Here is a 15,395-nt window from a genome sequence, read left to right as displayed (position 1 = left end):
CTGAGTGCAAAGCATGGTTTGTGCTTTAAGTTTTGCAATCTCAGTGAGTGGTTTTGCTATAAGTATTAATAGTTTTAGAAGTTGTGCTATGACAATCACGGTTAGGGTTTAAGCATTCAGAAAAAAAAACTGTAAGAATCCTAACTATACAGTGTATTATTAAGTCAAATTAAAACATACCACAAAAAGTCAATGAATCTGTAACAGAGGTGCAACACAGCAGAAAGATCAGACTTCCTCCAAATGGCCAGTAATCATGTAATCTGGATCTGCTCCTGGAGGGGACACACACAGAGAGCAAATATTACTGAAAGGTCTTTACTGTAAAAAGTAGGATTTTATTTATAGTTCATTTTAAATGAACACTGCTGGACTTTCACAGGAAATCAGTGTTGTAGCATTTTCCCAAACAACTGCAGAAAATAGTGACACAGCTCCCAGCTACGAAGCTACAGTGAAGATTTCTGCTAAACACATGGTGTAAATGACAACTTTTCAGGTCAATGTGGCTTGTCTGGACATTTAAAAACTTGGATTACGATAGACAAGCAGTATGAAGGACTTTTTATGTTTTTGTAAAGTTGTTTTTTAACAAAAGCAGTTTGAAACAAAGCCGCTGTTGACTACGGTTGTTTGGGAGGATGCGGCAAGCTGTTTTCATGTGAAACTCCAGGAGTGTTTTGTGAATTGAAAAAAATAACCTGACCTTCTTTCAGAATGAGGGTTAGGTAATGACTGATTTTTAATTTAAAGTGAGCTACCTTTTTAAAGAAAAGTAATTTACATTTTCTATGAGACATTATAGTTGAAGGTTTTTACCCAGAAAAGATGTTGAAGGGTGATAGGAGAGGATAGGAGAAGAGCATGCCTGTTTTTTTGCATGTGCACCTGAGCGTCTTGGTACCTGTGTCTGTGAGAAGAGGAGAGCAGAAGAGTGTGGCTGCTTTGTTGCTCAAATTCACCGTGACTATTCATTTAGCCCTGTTACAGTCTGCACATAAGTAGCAGTTAATGTGGACAAAATTGCCATATGGGATGTTAAAGTTAAAGTTTACCATGAAGATTGTGTGTTTCTGTGTGGGAGGGTTTGTTGTAGGAACTAGCCCACAGCAATGTGTTTACGACAGGTCAGGAAGACTGTGGGGGGAGAGAGGTATTTCTGTCAACCCCCGGTTCAGAGAATGAACAGACATCTGCTGGCCTCGGGTGCATGAAGCACTGCCGCAGAGTACAGCAGGAGCAGAGCAGCCCAGCAGAGCGGAGCACACAATCTGGGCACAGGCTGAAACCTCAAGCCAGCTCGGCTCTCATTCGGTGAAGGCTTTAAACAAACATCCTGGCTCACCCGTGCAGGAGGCTACGATGGTCACCTCTTTATCATTCACACAGTCACACTTCACATCAGGTAGGATTTAAATTCTTCTTAAAAACACAGTTTCATATTTGTGAAATCTTTATTCTATTTCTGAAAATGCAATGGGGTTTCAAAGCATCTTATAGGTTGTAAAGAACTGTAAATGGTCCTTTGCTCAATTTGCAGTATTGCCCTGTTGAAATGACTGTGCCTGTGTGTGTCTTGTGATATCGTGAGAGGCTTTTCTTTGTAGCAGGTGGGGTGTAGGGCCAACACAGTCTCACTCCCTACTCGTCAAATGTATGACGCATGGTCAAGGACCCTGGCGTCAAGTTTCAACGAAATAGGGGTACCCTTGACGTTATTTTTCGACGAGGGGGTCCGTCAGATAGACATTCATGTTATTCCCTCACCGTCGGATATCGACGAAAGAGAAAAACACGCCCCCCGCCCCTTAACTCGAAATCTATGACAGTTATTATTGGTATTTTTAGCCCAATAACCACTGTTTTAATCAACATTATTCACGAGATATTATCATGGTTTATATGTATTTATTTTAATGTTATTATTTCGGTCTATTTCGGCCAGGGAAGCTGGGTTGCTTTTTTGTTGATTTATATTTTTTAAACTATAACGCTACATCTATCAACATTTATTTAGATGTTATCATGGCATTGATTTCTTTATTTTAATAATATTAGTTCGGTCTTATTACCGGTAAAATATTACAGTATATGCTGTAATTAGAACATTACGATATGATCCGAGCTAGACGCATTCAAAGCCGATATCCCCCAATGCAATGCGGCCATTCATTTCAAAGAATCGGGCAGCGATCAGCGGGTCTTTAACGCCAGGATCGCTTCAATATACATACATACAGTCAGTGATTGTGTCACCAGCAACAACATGTTGCTCAGTTTTGTTCCAGGAAGTTATGAACCATAATAACGTTTAAACGAATCCGCGGAAAACTCCGGAAGTGACGTAGTACGGGATACGAAGATAAAAATATATAACATTCGTAATATTGATGTTTTTTTCTAATGTTGTATTTGAGGAGTTAAACAATGAAGATAGTTATAATATTAAAATACAGTTTCATGTATTTGTCTACGTTTAAACGAACTCGCGGAAGTGACGTGGAAATTCCACATCTCGTCTGTGAAAGAATGTTCCACGTTGTACGTGAGAATTTACACAATAAAATACTAATAATGAAAACATTGTGTTTTATATTTAGCACTTTGATTTGCCTTATATGTACTATATAAAAAACCTACAGTTGAGTGTTTAGAAATACAGCCTAATGGCTTGTTTGACTAATTTGCATTTGTTTTGAATTGTACTGTTGTGAAAAACAATAAACTATATACAAAGAGAAGCATTTATTATTTTATTTTCCATGCATAGTTATTTAAAAACGCAATTTTCTAATTTTGCAGTTGATGAATATTGATAGCAAAGACTAAAGGGGAAAAAAACAGTATAAGAGTATATTTATGTGTGGGACTTAGTTTGATTTAAAATCACACTGCATTATTAGTTGTTTTAAATAAATTACTTTTTTGAAATATCAATTTATGGTAGGCCTAACATATTAATTATTATATTCAGAAGATGATCCTCAAATCAATCACCGTGGTTACAGCTTGTAGCCATCCTAACCTTTGTAGCCTTTACTGAGACTACCTTTTCAAAATTAAGAAGGGACTAGTTTTAGGAAGCATTTTCAGGAAATTAAAAGGATAAGCAGATTGTTGCCGAGGTTTTTGTTCACAGAGTAAGATGTATATAGCTTTGTTTGGGTATGTGTACATATACAACATGTGTTTGGGCATTTTTGGCACACTTCTACCTCAGCCCTACAGCACAAAACTCACACATCTCATTCAACCATTTCACAAGCTGAGAAAAGGGTCATGACATGGGTCAGAGCAGTGGTTCCCAACCTTTTTTCCTTGGTGCCCCCCCCCCTACTCATGTCTAAGAAAAGCTGACCCCCTGGGTCCGTCAGATAGACATTCATGTTAACAAAGAGGTGTACCATTTGCGTTGTTTTTCGACGTGGGGGTCCGTCAGATAAGACATTCATGCAGACCATCAGAGCATAATTTTATTCAGCTCTGGTGTAGTTAACTTAAAGTAAAACAAGAAAAGAATAATTATTTAAAAAATAATAATGGAATATACTTTTTAGCGCCACCAGAGCATCAACCTTAGGCTACTTTGATCTTGCATAATTGTATTCAGCTCTGGTGCAGGTAACGTAAGGTAATACAAACAATAATTAGTATTATTATTTTAAAAATAATAATAATAATAATAATAATAATAATAATAATAATAATAATAATAATAATGGAATATTCTTTTTAGCGCCACTTTATGTATCTGTTGGCCAATCAAATCCATCATCAGTGATGCTGTCACTGTTTGCGACGCTCGCAGCCAGTATCATTACGCTTCTGGACTAAACGGTAAGTAGCTTCCAAAATAGGTGAATTAGAAAATATATAACAATGACACATGAAAAATGATCCATTATGCCAATAGGTTGTGTTGTGTTTGTTGACGCTGTCTAAAGTGCACTGTAGAAAATGCGTGGGATAGAGACTGATATAAGTGCATGATTGTTGTTGCAGTGACGCTAACTTAGCTAGCTAGCAGTTAACGTTAAAGTTAGCTGCTCAATCCATTGTTTTGGTAGAAAGCAATTATGCCAATAAGTTGTGTTATGTTTGTTGACACTGTCTAAAGTGCACTGTAGAAAATTCATGGGATAGAGACTGATATAAGTGCATGGTTGTTGTTGCAGTGACGCTAACTTAGCAGTTAACCTGCTAATGTTGTTTAATTGGTATCGATGATGCGTTGCTGTGTAGAGAGGAATCTGCCGACACTGTTTCTTGATTATAAAGGTTTATTCACATTCAAGAAATCAGCATCAAATTACAAGCCCTGCAGAGCTCGGAGAGGACAGCTTCCCAGATTCTCAAAAGTCACTCTGAAGTTCTTTGTGTGTGTGCCACATGTGTATATTCCATGAATTGGGGTGGAATCGATAACTGACCAATGGCTTCATGCCAACTGTCTCTGTCCTGGAGGGCCCCATTGATAATGCTTTTTCCAGATGTGTTTTCTGAAAGTAGCCCAATGTTCATCTGGGTTTCTTTGTTACTCAAAGCTTAAGTACAAATCATATGGAATATGCAGATAAAATAAGATGACCATATACCTCACTAACCTTAGCTAACAGTTTAGCTGCTCAATCGTTGTCATTGGGTTGGTAGAAAGCAGGAATAAAATTCAGATAGCATTTAAGGAAATAATCGAGTTATGCAAAGACATATTTGCATTTGTTAGCATCGTGTATAGTGTTTTATGGCAATTTAATTGGATATGAAATCAATCAAGACATTGAATTATAACTTGTTGCACCTAATTAAATATGCAGTTAGTCTAGCTAACATGTAGCCGCTAATTAATTTTCACACAGGGTACCGTCATCATAGGTTGTGTTATCAAACATGGTATCATGTAATTGTAATTATTGAGTTACATAGGGGCTATTCACAGCACAGGTATATGTGAGATTGTGTAGTTGTTGATTCTGAATTCCCCAAGTGCCTTTAACACATGCTTATTGACCCACAACATTGTCCTATGCAATTTGCCAACGGTTAAAGATTAGATTTTAGTATTAAATGTTAGGTTATAGTTGGGGTTGCCTTGTGTGTGTGTGTGTGTGTGTGTGTGTGTGTTTGTGTGTGTGTGTGTGTGCTAATTTTAAGTGCCAGCCTTTTTGCCTGTGAAATCTCTTCATCTGTTCTCTGTTAAAAAAAAAAATATCATGTTTACTTGATGTTGTTTTGGTTGTGTGTGTGTGTGTGTGTGTGTCTGTCTGTGCGTGTGTGTGCGTGTGTTGTGTAGATTTCAAAATGACTCGAAGGAAGTTTAAGCCTTGCCCCTCCTGCCAAGCACCTAACCAGGTAAGGGATAGTAGAATAGAGCATTATGTCCAATATTCAAATATGTGGTTTTAATGTTCTACATTTCTCAATAGTAGGTCAATTGGACACTAAAGTATGCTCCTACTAAATGACCCTGTATGATATCTGTACTGTGTTACAAAACAGTGATAATGTAATGTAATGGGTTGACATAAATTTTGTTTGCTTGTTTTGCACCAAACGCTATAGGCATTAGGCAACATTGATTAGAGTAGCCTGGGCTTCTCCTACATCTGCCACTTTCACTGTATGATTATTATAATAATAATAATAATAATCCTGTGTCAATCTACAGACGCATATTCTGAATTGCATTGTGCTTTGTGTGTTCCTCTCTTTTCTGTATACAGCCAAGTTAAACTGTATCTTGATTGTACTTCTTCTCTGTGACTTTGGATCTGATGTCTCACTTTGGTATACTTTTACCAACACAGCTGAGCCGCAAAACCTGCAGCTCTTGTTTCACAACCATCTCCAAAAAACCCAAAGTAATGGCCAAAAAAGTGTCCCTGGACAGGAAGTGGGGGGAAAGGGTCCTAAAAAATAGAAATGCGGGAAGAGTGGTGGACTCTGCCTATATTGCAGTAAGTAGAAATGGTCATGTTTAATTAAGCAATATGATTTGTTTCACTTTCATTAATATTCTGTGATAGGGCAAGGGCCTCATTTTACAAAAAGAAGTTTAATCTGTCAGTGAATGAATTTGAGGTAGGCATAGTTGGCATTGGTGTAACATATTATTTTAATGTATTTGTCATTTGCTTGACATGCATGGAATAGACTTTCTTTTTGACCAGGGGCCCATTCTTCGTACGTCGCTAACTCACTTAGCTGGATTTGATTGTTGGCGATTTGGCATGATCTTGGATTGTTTAGTTCTTCGACGCTCATCCTGGACTTGCTGTCATAGCAACAGGTGCGCAATCTTAAACCTGCTCGCGAGCAGGCTTATTTCATGTCAACAGGATTAGATCCCGGCTATAGGCTATAAACGGAGGTGATTTGGGAAGTCTGTCGCAGCCATGTCTTGTCCGTTTTTACATCAGGAACCTGTTGCTGAAGGTGTCAGAATAATTCAAAAAGCTTTTTGAAGCAATCGCGTTTTGCGAGATCGACAGGATCCATCAGCGCAGCGCGATAATCTACTGATTGAGAGATATCGTTTTTCTCGGGAGGTTCTCATCTACATTATCAACTTGTTGGAGCCACACGTTAAAAGTTTGACTCGTCGGAAAAAAAGAGAACACAATGGCATTACAATGAACTACACTAGGAAAAAAATATGATCAATAACATATTGCAAAACATTACTACATTAAGTTATGCAGTTTTCACCTTTACAAGTCAAAGCAATTGACTCAGTATTTATCTGTTGGAATGACTGTACCAGCCATTTGGATTATAGACATACTTAATTTAATGCAGCAACAAATTATTTACACTGTAGCAAGATGATTTAAAACTCATTTCCCTGTAATTAAGGTGTTGGTGTTACTGGTCCCTGGCTTTAGGTCTAAGGAAGAGCTGCCCCCAGGGATGCCCTCCACAATGGGACGGTTTGCATTTAGCCCAAGGGCCAGCTCTTCTGCCGGGGTATAATGTGGGGGTGCAGGACCACCACCTGTTTTTTTATGCTCCGCCTTTTTCTTGGTTGCTGTTATAAACAGACAAACACATCATTTAAAATGTTTTTGGGTAAAAGAGACTAAACAGTAGAAGTAGAAAAGCTTACTAGTTTGAAGAATATTCTTGTACTTCACTTTTACTTGTTCCCATGTTCTAGTGGGTCCTGAGCTGGCTCTGACATTAAGCAATTATGAAATTATTAAAATACAAGAATATATACTGTAATAAGTGATATAACCATAACATGGAACACTTATGGATTTAATTTGTCTGCTACTTTTTGCCAGCCCTCTCTCCTGGCTTTTGCAGACTTTGAGGTGTTCCCTGGCGTTTTAATTATTGTTTCAAACTCAGCATACCCTTCCATTAATAGTTCTTGCTCTGCTGCGTTGAAAACTGAGCGAGCTCTTTGGCCATGTTGAGCAGCCAATAGCAGCGTTGCTGATCAAAGTTTCTCCTATCGATACATCTCCCCTTTTAAACAAGCGCATGAACGCGCAATCATCTCACTAACTCAATCCAGCTATACTAATCATCAACAGCAGGTGTGTTCGAAGAACCTAATTAGCCAGATCATGATTAGCACGATGATATCATCTAGGATGTGTCATTTGATCTCGGATGTTTTAAGCAACGTACGAAGAATGGACCCCAGGCGCTCATGTACATTTGTTTACATATACAATGTGTTACTGAAGTCTCTGTCTCTGCTAAAGGCAGATCACATAATTCAGACCTAGAGTCACTATTAAAGACAGTCTTGCATGATTATGTAAGTAGATAACATGCTCCTACCTTGCACTACCACCCCTAGCATGTCAATATTGCATCTCACACTTTTTTTTTTAATTTTAGAGAAAGTGCATGATGACATGGCAAAATAACTCAGGACATGCGTGAACGTGATGCTGTGTGCAACATATGTGTTGTTAAAAGCAAGGCCATATTCCAGGTGTCCTATTTCAAAGCCACAACTTAAAAAAGCATTTGAATTACTACAGGGGAGATAGTAACGTTGCGTTAAAAGTGGAAAGGGTTCAACCATACCTACCGGAGTAGGACCGAGACCAGGTTCTGTAGAGCGGCTGGCTATTTTATGTCACTTGGTGACATTCCCAAATTAGTGTTTCTGTTTGTCCCCCAAGCTACATTTGCCGTGGGGAGAGACAGGTAGACCGACCAAGGGGGGGAGGAGAGTGTTTGGATCAGGTGGATAGATGGCCATAAAGAGGGAGTCCAGTCAAAATGTATTTTTGTTATCATATTTTGTTTTGTGTGTCCAATCAATATCATTATTTTTGAAGGGTGTCAGGACTTTTAGTGTCCCCTTTAGAAACCCAGACTGCTAACTACTAGACCACCAGCATTCAGCACAACATTACATGAATATTGGTTGTATAGAGCAGGGGTTCTCAAACTGTTTGTGCCAAGGACCCTTTGTGCGGGAGAACAATTTCCAAGGGCCCCCTCATAATCAAAACAATTTCTACCGTTTCTATACTTTGATGCCATTTCTATTCTCTGAATTTCTGTCTGGGTTCACTATTCTGTAATTTCTAGCTGGTGTGTAACTTGGTCTTTAGTCAACTTTGGATTTTGAATAACTTAATGATGTGGACTGACTCAAACATTTATCCACTTTCATCAGCTATCTTAATGGCAAATAAGCCAAGCTAAGCAGCAGGAAGAATGGTTCATCATGACCTGAGTGAAGTGATTCAAGTGATTCACAACAGATTGACTTGATTAGTCATAATCACAAAAAGTTAAATGTTAATGTTTTAATTTATTAGTGCATTTATAATCAAGATTTTATATGTAGATTCGAAATCATTACATGGTCATTGATAAGCATTTCTTAATGATAAAGCACTACTTTCTCATTCAAAGCAAATCCACTTTGAGAACCACTGGTATAGAGTACATATGTAATGTTGTTTCTAAGGGTAAAATCTGTTAATTTTGATCATGTTAATTGTGTACCTGTATATTAGAAACAGTAGCACTAATGTATTTAATGCATTTTTTTTCAATAGGGTGGAAAATAATGCAGTGGGAATAACTAATGTTTTCTGTCTGCATTTATTTATTACAGGTGAAAAAACTAAGTTCATTGGGCTATGTCCCAATTCTGTTTTTCGCCAGAAAGGATAAGGCCTCTGGAAAGTGGGTGGCCGATGTGGTGACCCATCTGCCACCCACTGAGGATAACCTAAAAATTGTGGCCACCATGAGAAAGGCCTACCATTTTTTATTGATCAAAGAAGGTAGGATTTGTGTAATTTAAGTCATGACAGTTTTAAATGGGTTTTTTTTATGATGGGGAAATATCATAAATTAACATACACACATAATATTGTAGGGAACTCCACAACGACATTGCCAGAGTCCCAGCATCAGGCCCAGCCAGAGTCTCAGCATCAGGCCCAGCCAGAGTCTCAGCATCAGGCCCAGCCAGAGTCTCAGCATCAGGCCCAGCCAGAGTCCCAGCTTCATGCCCAGCCAGAGTCCCAGCTTCATGCCCAGCCAGAGTCCCAGCATCAGGCCCAGCCAGAGTCCCAGCATCAGGCCCAGCCAGAGTCTCAGCATCAGGCCCAGCCAGAGTCTCAGCATCAGGCCCAGCCAGAGTCTCAGCATCAGGCCCAGCCAGAGTCCCAGCTTCAGGCCCAGCCAGAGTCCCAGCTTCAGGCCCAGCCAGAGTCCCAGCTTCATGCCCAGCCAGAGTCCCAGCTTCATGCCCAGCCAGAGTCCCAGCTTCAGGCCCAGCCAGAGTCCCAGCATCAGGCCCAGCCAGAGTCTCAGCATCAGGCCCAGCCAGAGTCCCAGCATCAGGCCCAGCCAGAGTCTCAGCATCAGGCCCAGCCAGAGTCCCAGCATCAGGCCCAGGAAAAGGAGACATTTTATCTTTTAGATTTATACCCTGTCTCTCTCCCTGTGAAAGAACAACCCCCCCCCCAAAAAAAGAAAGTGTAAGTGAACTGTGGTCTTAGCAAACTATGTATGAATTTCCCCTTTTTGTAATCATTATTCATGAAATACAGAAATCTTCAGGTGAATTTAAGTCCAGTCAATTAGTTAATAGTGACTAACTTTCAGTGGCCAGTCTGATACACAAAGGAGTTTTTCCTTGCATACATAGTACCTTTCAGTACTGAACACACACTCTAGGAGTAAAGCAATGAGCATTACACACTTGAGGAGAGATGAATACACACACACAAACACACACACACATACACATACATCAGTGGGCAGCCCAGGTAGCTTATTTCCCCACCTACCACTGTTCCCAAGTCTGTTTCAATAACCTTTAGGCTAGGCAGTAGGATAATTAGGCTACATTTTGTTATGAAATCACTGAATTTGATGGCTAAAGGGCAGTTCATTCCAGGAACTATAACTATAACCATAACGACAAAAGCATCCAGGCTGACCAACGATAAGCGAAGTCTCACCTTGTGTTAATAAATGTGATGGGTTCTTATTGGCTGTTAGCTTTTTATCATTCTCAAAATCGCTTTAAAAGTGAGCCCCAACGATTTTGTTCTCCATGTCGTTATCATTATAGTTTATCATATTAAAGAGAACAATATTTTTTTTATAGTTATTGTTCTTGGTGTGAATGGTCCTTAATGTATGTATTCTTTAGTTATTTAGCTGTGTTTTCTGACATTTTCAAAGTTCAAGGACAATGATTAATGTTGCTCCACAGGTTTTATGAAACTTAGTTAAGAATTTCAAGTTTCAAGTTTTTCAAGTTTTTTGACATTTATGGTTAATTAATATTTTCTTTTTTGTCATCTAAGGTTGCCGGAAATGTAGTAGGCAACAAATTTTCAAATATGACTCCATAACAGGAACAAGGATGAATGAGGTAAGATATAGAATATATTTTTCATTTGGCTGTCTGATCATCTCCATTGTCTGTGGCTCATCTGGAATTTCACATATCATAAAATACTGACCATTTAAGCAAGTGGTTACCAACTTCAGTCATCTTCACACACAACACACACACACACACACACACACACACCACTAAATTTTAGATTTAGATTCCATTTTAGATCAAATGCTCTGCTTTTTACATTATCTTTATATTTTAAACAGACTTAGATAAGTCTTGAGTTGGAATAACACACATTTTCTGAGTCCCTTTTAGCAGACGTCGTCATTGCAATTGGTCCTTAACAATAAGGCAAAGCTAATGTAACAAAACAGAGCCACAGCGGACTATATTATCATGACATAATTACTAGCCTTCAAAAGCTCTATTAAAAATACTGAATTAAATCTTTTTTTTTTAAATAACTAGCATAATTTAAATTAAAATGACTTTCAAACATATATACATTCAACACAATGTGGTGATCCTGAGAAATTATAGGCTATGGCGAATCCCATGAGGTATATAAATTCATGTTCCTTAACCATGTATTATATGCAGGGTTGGAATTTTACGACGGCCCAACTGAAGGCCAAGTGGCCTTGCCCCAAAAATTATGAAATTCAAAACCTGATTACATGTATGTGTCTTTCTGTAGGGGCAATCAGAAGTAAGGGTGAAATGGTTACCTTGCATGGTAAGTACTGCTTTATATTGTTTTATATTGCCTTTATACATGTCCTTTCTGTTTCCACTTTTAATCATCTCATAGGTGGTGGATAAAGGTTGGAACGTAAGATTGGCACGTATATTGTAGCACACACAACTTTGAATGTACAGGTGGGTCTCAAAGTTTTGCAACCAACGAGCAGCGTTGAGAGAACTGTCATGTCCACTAGGTTTTAAGTCCAGAGTCAATGCAGCCTTCTACCAGGAGATTTTAGAGCATGGTTCCATCTGCCGACGAGCTTTATGTACATGCTGATTTCCTTTTCCAGCAGGACTCTGCCCCTGCCACAGTGCCAAACTGCTAGTAACTGGTTTGCTTAGCATGGTATTGCTGTGCTTAACTCGTCTCACCTGAACCCCCATAGAGAGGACAATGATAGACACCAAACCCAACATTACAGACAACCTCAAGGTCACTATCAAAGCAACCTGGGCTTCCATAACACCTCAGCAATGTTATACACTAATGGCCTCCATACCACACCACACTGATGCAGTAATTTGTGTAAAAGCAGCCAGACAAAGTATAGAGTATATGAATTAACTATTATTGATAAGTCAGATTTGTTAATTTATTTTCAAAAGGTCGACATTTCTGTATTCCTCTTTATTCTAATATTTTGAGATGATGATTTTTGGTTTTCATGAGCTGTAAACTGTAATCATCAAGATTAAAACAACAAAAATTGTCTTGAAATATTGCACAATATTGTAATTTTGGAGACCCACCTGTATATTAATTACACTATTGGTTATACTGTTGGTATAGGATTAATTAAATGCAGCGTCAAATATTGTCTACAGGATTTAGCCACTTGCTCTTTTCAGTACCATACCTGATGCCATGCATAATTGTCCCTGTGTGATTCTACGTAGGAAGTAGACATTCACCAATATATTGGCAGAACATCAGTATCGGCCGAGATCATCCTTGTAGACTGATATCTACTATAGGCTAGTTTACTTTCTATGACTTTATCGATTAGCGTGGCTGATGCTTATCTGTTCAATGCATCAAGCACTATATATGTATATGTTTGTATAAAAACAATGAAATACAAGACCTTACAATATTTTTGAAAATATTTATGCTGTGAAACTATTATGTTAAAATGGCTCCTCTGTTTTTAACTGTTCTAATGTGATTTTGTGTTACTTACACTTACAGTGAAAAAATCTGGGAGGAGACATGGGAGCCGGCCTGCCAGTTCCCACCAGGTGCCAACCATGTGTGATGTCACCCATTGGTCTGTGGAGATCTGTGATGAGTCGTCGAGTTTGCCGTTACGGGCGCAGCCATCTTGGTTGCGGATGTGACGATTTTAGTAGACGAGAGGGAGGAGCCACGTTACGTTACACACTTTCACTGGCAATCTCATCATAGCCACTTAAAATTTGTGATTAAGACCATAAAATCATTATGAACATGTTTACTGAGTTAATATATTAAGTTACAAGTGGGTCACTTTCTCATAGACTTCTACAGAAACCAACTGCTATAATGCAGGTTTAAGGCACTTCCGCATTTGCAGCATTTTTCCGAACTGGATGCTTTGTCCATTAATATTAACAGTCAATGGTTTCCACCCTAACATGCTGTCATGCTGTTTTTTTCTTTATTATTATTGATTTTTGTTAAAAGCTGTGTTCAAATAAATCAAAGTATACCTTTATTTCTGTTTCTTTCTTTCCATTCAACTTTCGGGTTAGCCAGTCAGCTGATATCTTCTTCAACGCATCAAATTATATATTGCCATATGATGCACCAAAGTATGTAGGAAGGTGGGACATGTCTTCATTCATATTAATTGACACCATTAAGAGACAGCTAAACCACCAGCTAAACCATACATTTTCTGTATAAAGGGTAGCTGAGGTAGGCAGGGGTGGCTAAATGAACAGACAATAATAAAAAAATGTTTACCTTTTAATATTATTATTTCAGTCTATTTGGGCCAGGGAAGCTGGGCTTCTTTGTTGTTTATTTATATTTTTAAAACTATAATGCAACATCTATCAACATTTATTTAGATGTTATCATGGTATTCATTTCTTTATTTTAACAATATTATTTCGGTGTTATTACCTGTGAAATATTACAGTATGCTGTAATACAGAAACAGTACGATATGATCCGAGCTGGACGCATTCAAACCCATATCCCACAATGCACACACACACACACACACACAATCAGACAGCGATCAGCGGGTCTTTAACGCCAGGAATGCTTCAATGTACATATATACAGTCAGTAGTTTTGTCACCAGCAACAACACGTTGCTCAGTTGTGTTCCAGTATAAGTTATGTACCGTAATAACCTTTTTTTTAAATCAGCTGAAGACTCCGGAAGTGACGTATTACGTGCCGCTCGGCGGATAAGAAGATACAAATATATGATATTCGTAATATTGATGTTTTTTTCTAACGTTGTATTTGAGGAGTTAAACAATAAAGGTAGTTATAATAATAAAATACAGATTCATGTATTTGTCTCATATATTGTGTTCTCGGCCGGCCGGCGGACGGCCTTAATCTGAAATGGAATCAAGCCATTTCACGGCAGACAGCAGAAACAGGAGCCGAACGAGTCCCCCCACCCACCCCGGAAGAACTACAAGTGCTCAAGCTTCGTAGTTGGCAGTGTATAATTTTGGATACACCCTGGGGTTTTTTGGGGATGAGAAACACACTGGTGTCATCAGATTTTAAAAATTGAATCGTTAAATAAGTGAAAATAGCTTATTACCATATTTGACAGTGCTTACAGTGGGTAAACTTTGGTGACCATATCTACATGATAGCTGAGGTCCAGAGCTTTCTAGAACAGCTGGTCTTATGTGTGTATCACCTTCTGTTGCTAAATGACAAGCCTTCATACATGGACTGGGTTCAAGGTTCAGAGGTCAATATTTCAAAGCAGGAGTAATGTATCCTCTTCAGACTGACATATGTTACTCTCCAGGTTGAAACCTTTCCAACGATGTGTTTGCTATAGTCCTTCGACAAAGTCTTAATTTTTACATATCATGGTTTGCAGATGATCCACTTTGGCCTATAGCCTACTTTATTGTCCCCAGAGGGATATATGCCTTGAGTTCAAATGCTTCACACATAACACTTGACATATTGTTTCATCATACAGCTGACATATACTTACAATAAAAAAAAACATAAGTGTGATAAAAAAAAGTGATATGTAGTCAGACTGAAGCACATCCCACAGCAACAATCTATTGCTCATCTTTCACAAACAATAACAAGAGCAACACACAACCATTTGCATTATATCATGAAGATATTGCACAACACCTGCAGCCTCAAGCAACATTATTTAAAGTTTTAATTGAGGTAGGTCCAAATAGCCCTATATTTTAGAAATGTTAAGTTTACCCATATCTTCTGCCAGAGGATAAGAGCTCATACTTGGCATGGAGAATAAAGATAGAGCAGACCATATTCTGTGTGCTTGCCTGGAGAGACTGGTTTCTATTCCTCTACACAACCTTCATGACAGTCATATTAATATGCTCTGTAATGCAGCCTTGTATAACATAAACCCTCAGATTCACTGTGAGTGTCTGCTCTAAATGAGAACACACACTTTGAACATGGGCCTTCCAGCCAAAGGTGTTGTCCATATGAACACCATTGGGCCTATAGGAGCAGAGCCGATGGATTGGTTCATCATTTATGACCTCTGATACCTCTGACCCATGTCACTACCAACTCCTCAGTTTGTGAAATGGTTGAATGAGATGTGTGAGTTGTGTCTGTATGCAG

At 38.6% G+C, this 15,395-nt stretch overlaps 1 protein-coding gene across 1 annotated transcript; it reads left to right on the top strand.

The window, feature by feature from the left end:
• The first annotated feature begins 1,341 nt into the window (after positions 1 to 1,341).
• LOC120548839 (putative cyclin-dependent serine/threonine-protein kinase DDB_G0272797/DDB_G0274007) lies at positions 1,342 to 13,284 on the top strand. The gene is made up of 9 exons (XM_039785350.1): positions 1,342 to 1,405; positions 3,737 to 3,837; positions 5,291 to 5,349; positions 5,805 to 5,954; positions 9,092 to 9,263; positions 9,359 to 9,965; positions 10,803 to 10,870; positions 11,541 to 11,579; positions 12,780 to 13,284. The coding sequence occupies exons 3-7, from the start codon at positions 5,299 to 5,301 to the stop codon at positions 10,816 to 10,818; spliced, it is 996 nt and encodes a 331-aa protein (XP_039641284.1). The 5' UTR covers positions 1,342 to 1,405; positions 3,737 to 3,837; positions 5,291 to 5,298; the 3' UTR covers positions 10,819 to 10,870; positions 11,541 to 11,579; positions 12,780 to 13,284.
• Positions 13,285 to 15,395: the final 2,111 nt, after the last annotated feature.

This window comes from Perca fluviatilis, chromosome 20 (genome assembly GCF_010015445.1).
Source record: "Perca fluviatilis chromosome 20, GENO_Pfluv_1.0, whole genome shotgun sequence".
Taxonomy (NCBI): Eukaryota; Metazoa; Chordata; class Actinopteri; order Perciformes; family Percidae; genus Perca; species Perca fluviatilis.
This window is presented reverse-complemented; position numbering and strand designations above follow the sequence as displayed.

What these genes read in the sequence shown, in the direction of transcription:
- LOC120548839 (XM_039785350.1), top strand. Translation starts at nt 5,299, where the DNA reads ATGACTCGAAGGAAGTTTAAGCCTTGCCCCTCCTGCCAAGCACCTAAC. An exon ending in CCTGCCAAGCACCTAACCAG is followed by an intron (nt 5,350 to 5,804) that starts GTAAGGGATAGT and finishes TTACCAACACAG; the next exon opens with CTGAGCCGCAAAACCTGCAG. An exon ending in TTTTTTATTGATCAAAGAAG is followed by an intron (nt 9,264 to 9,358) that starts GTAGGATTTGTG and finishes ATAATATTGTAG; the next exon opens with GGAACTCCACAACGACATTG.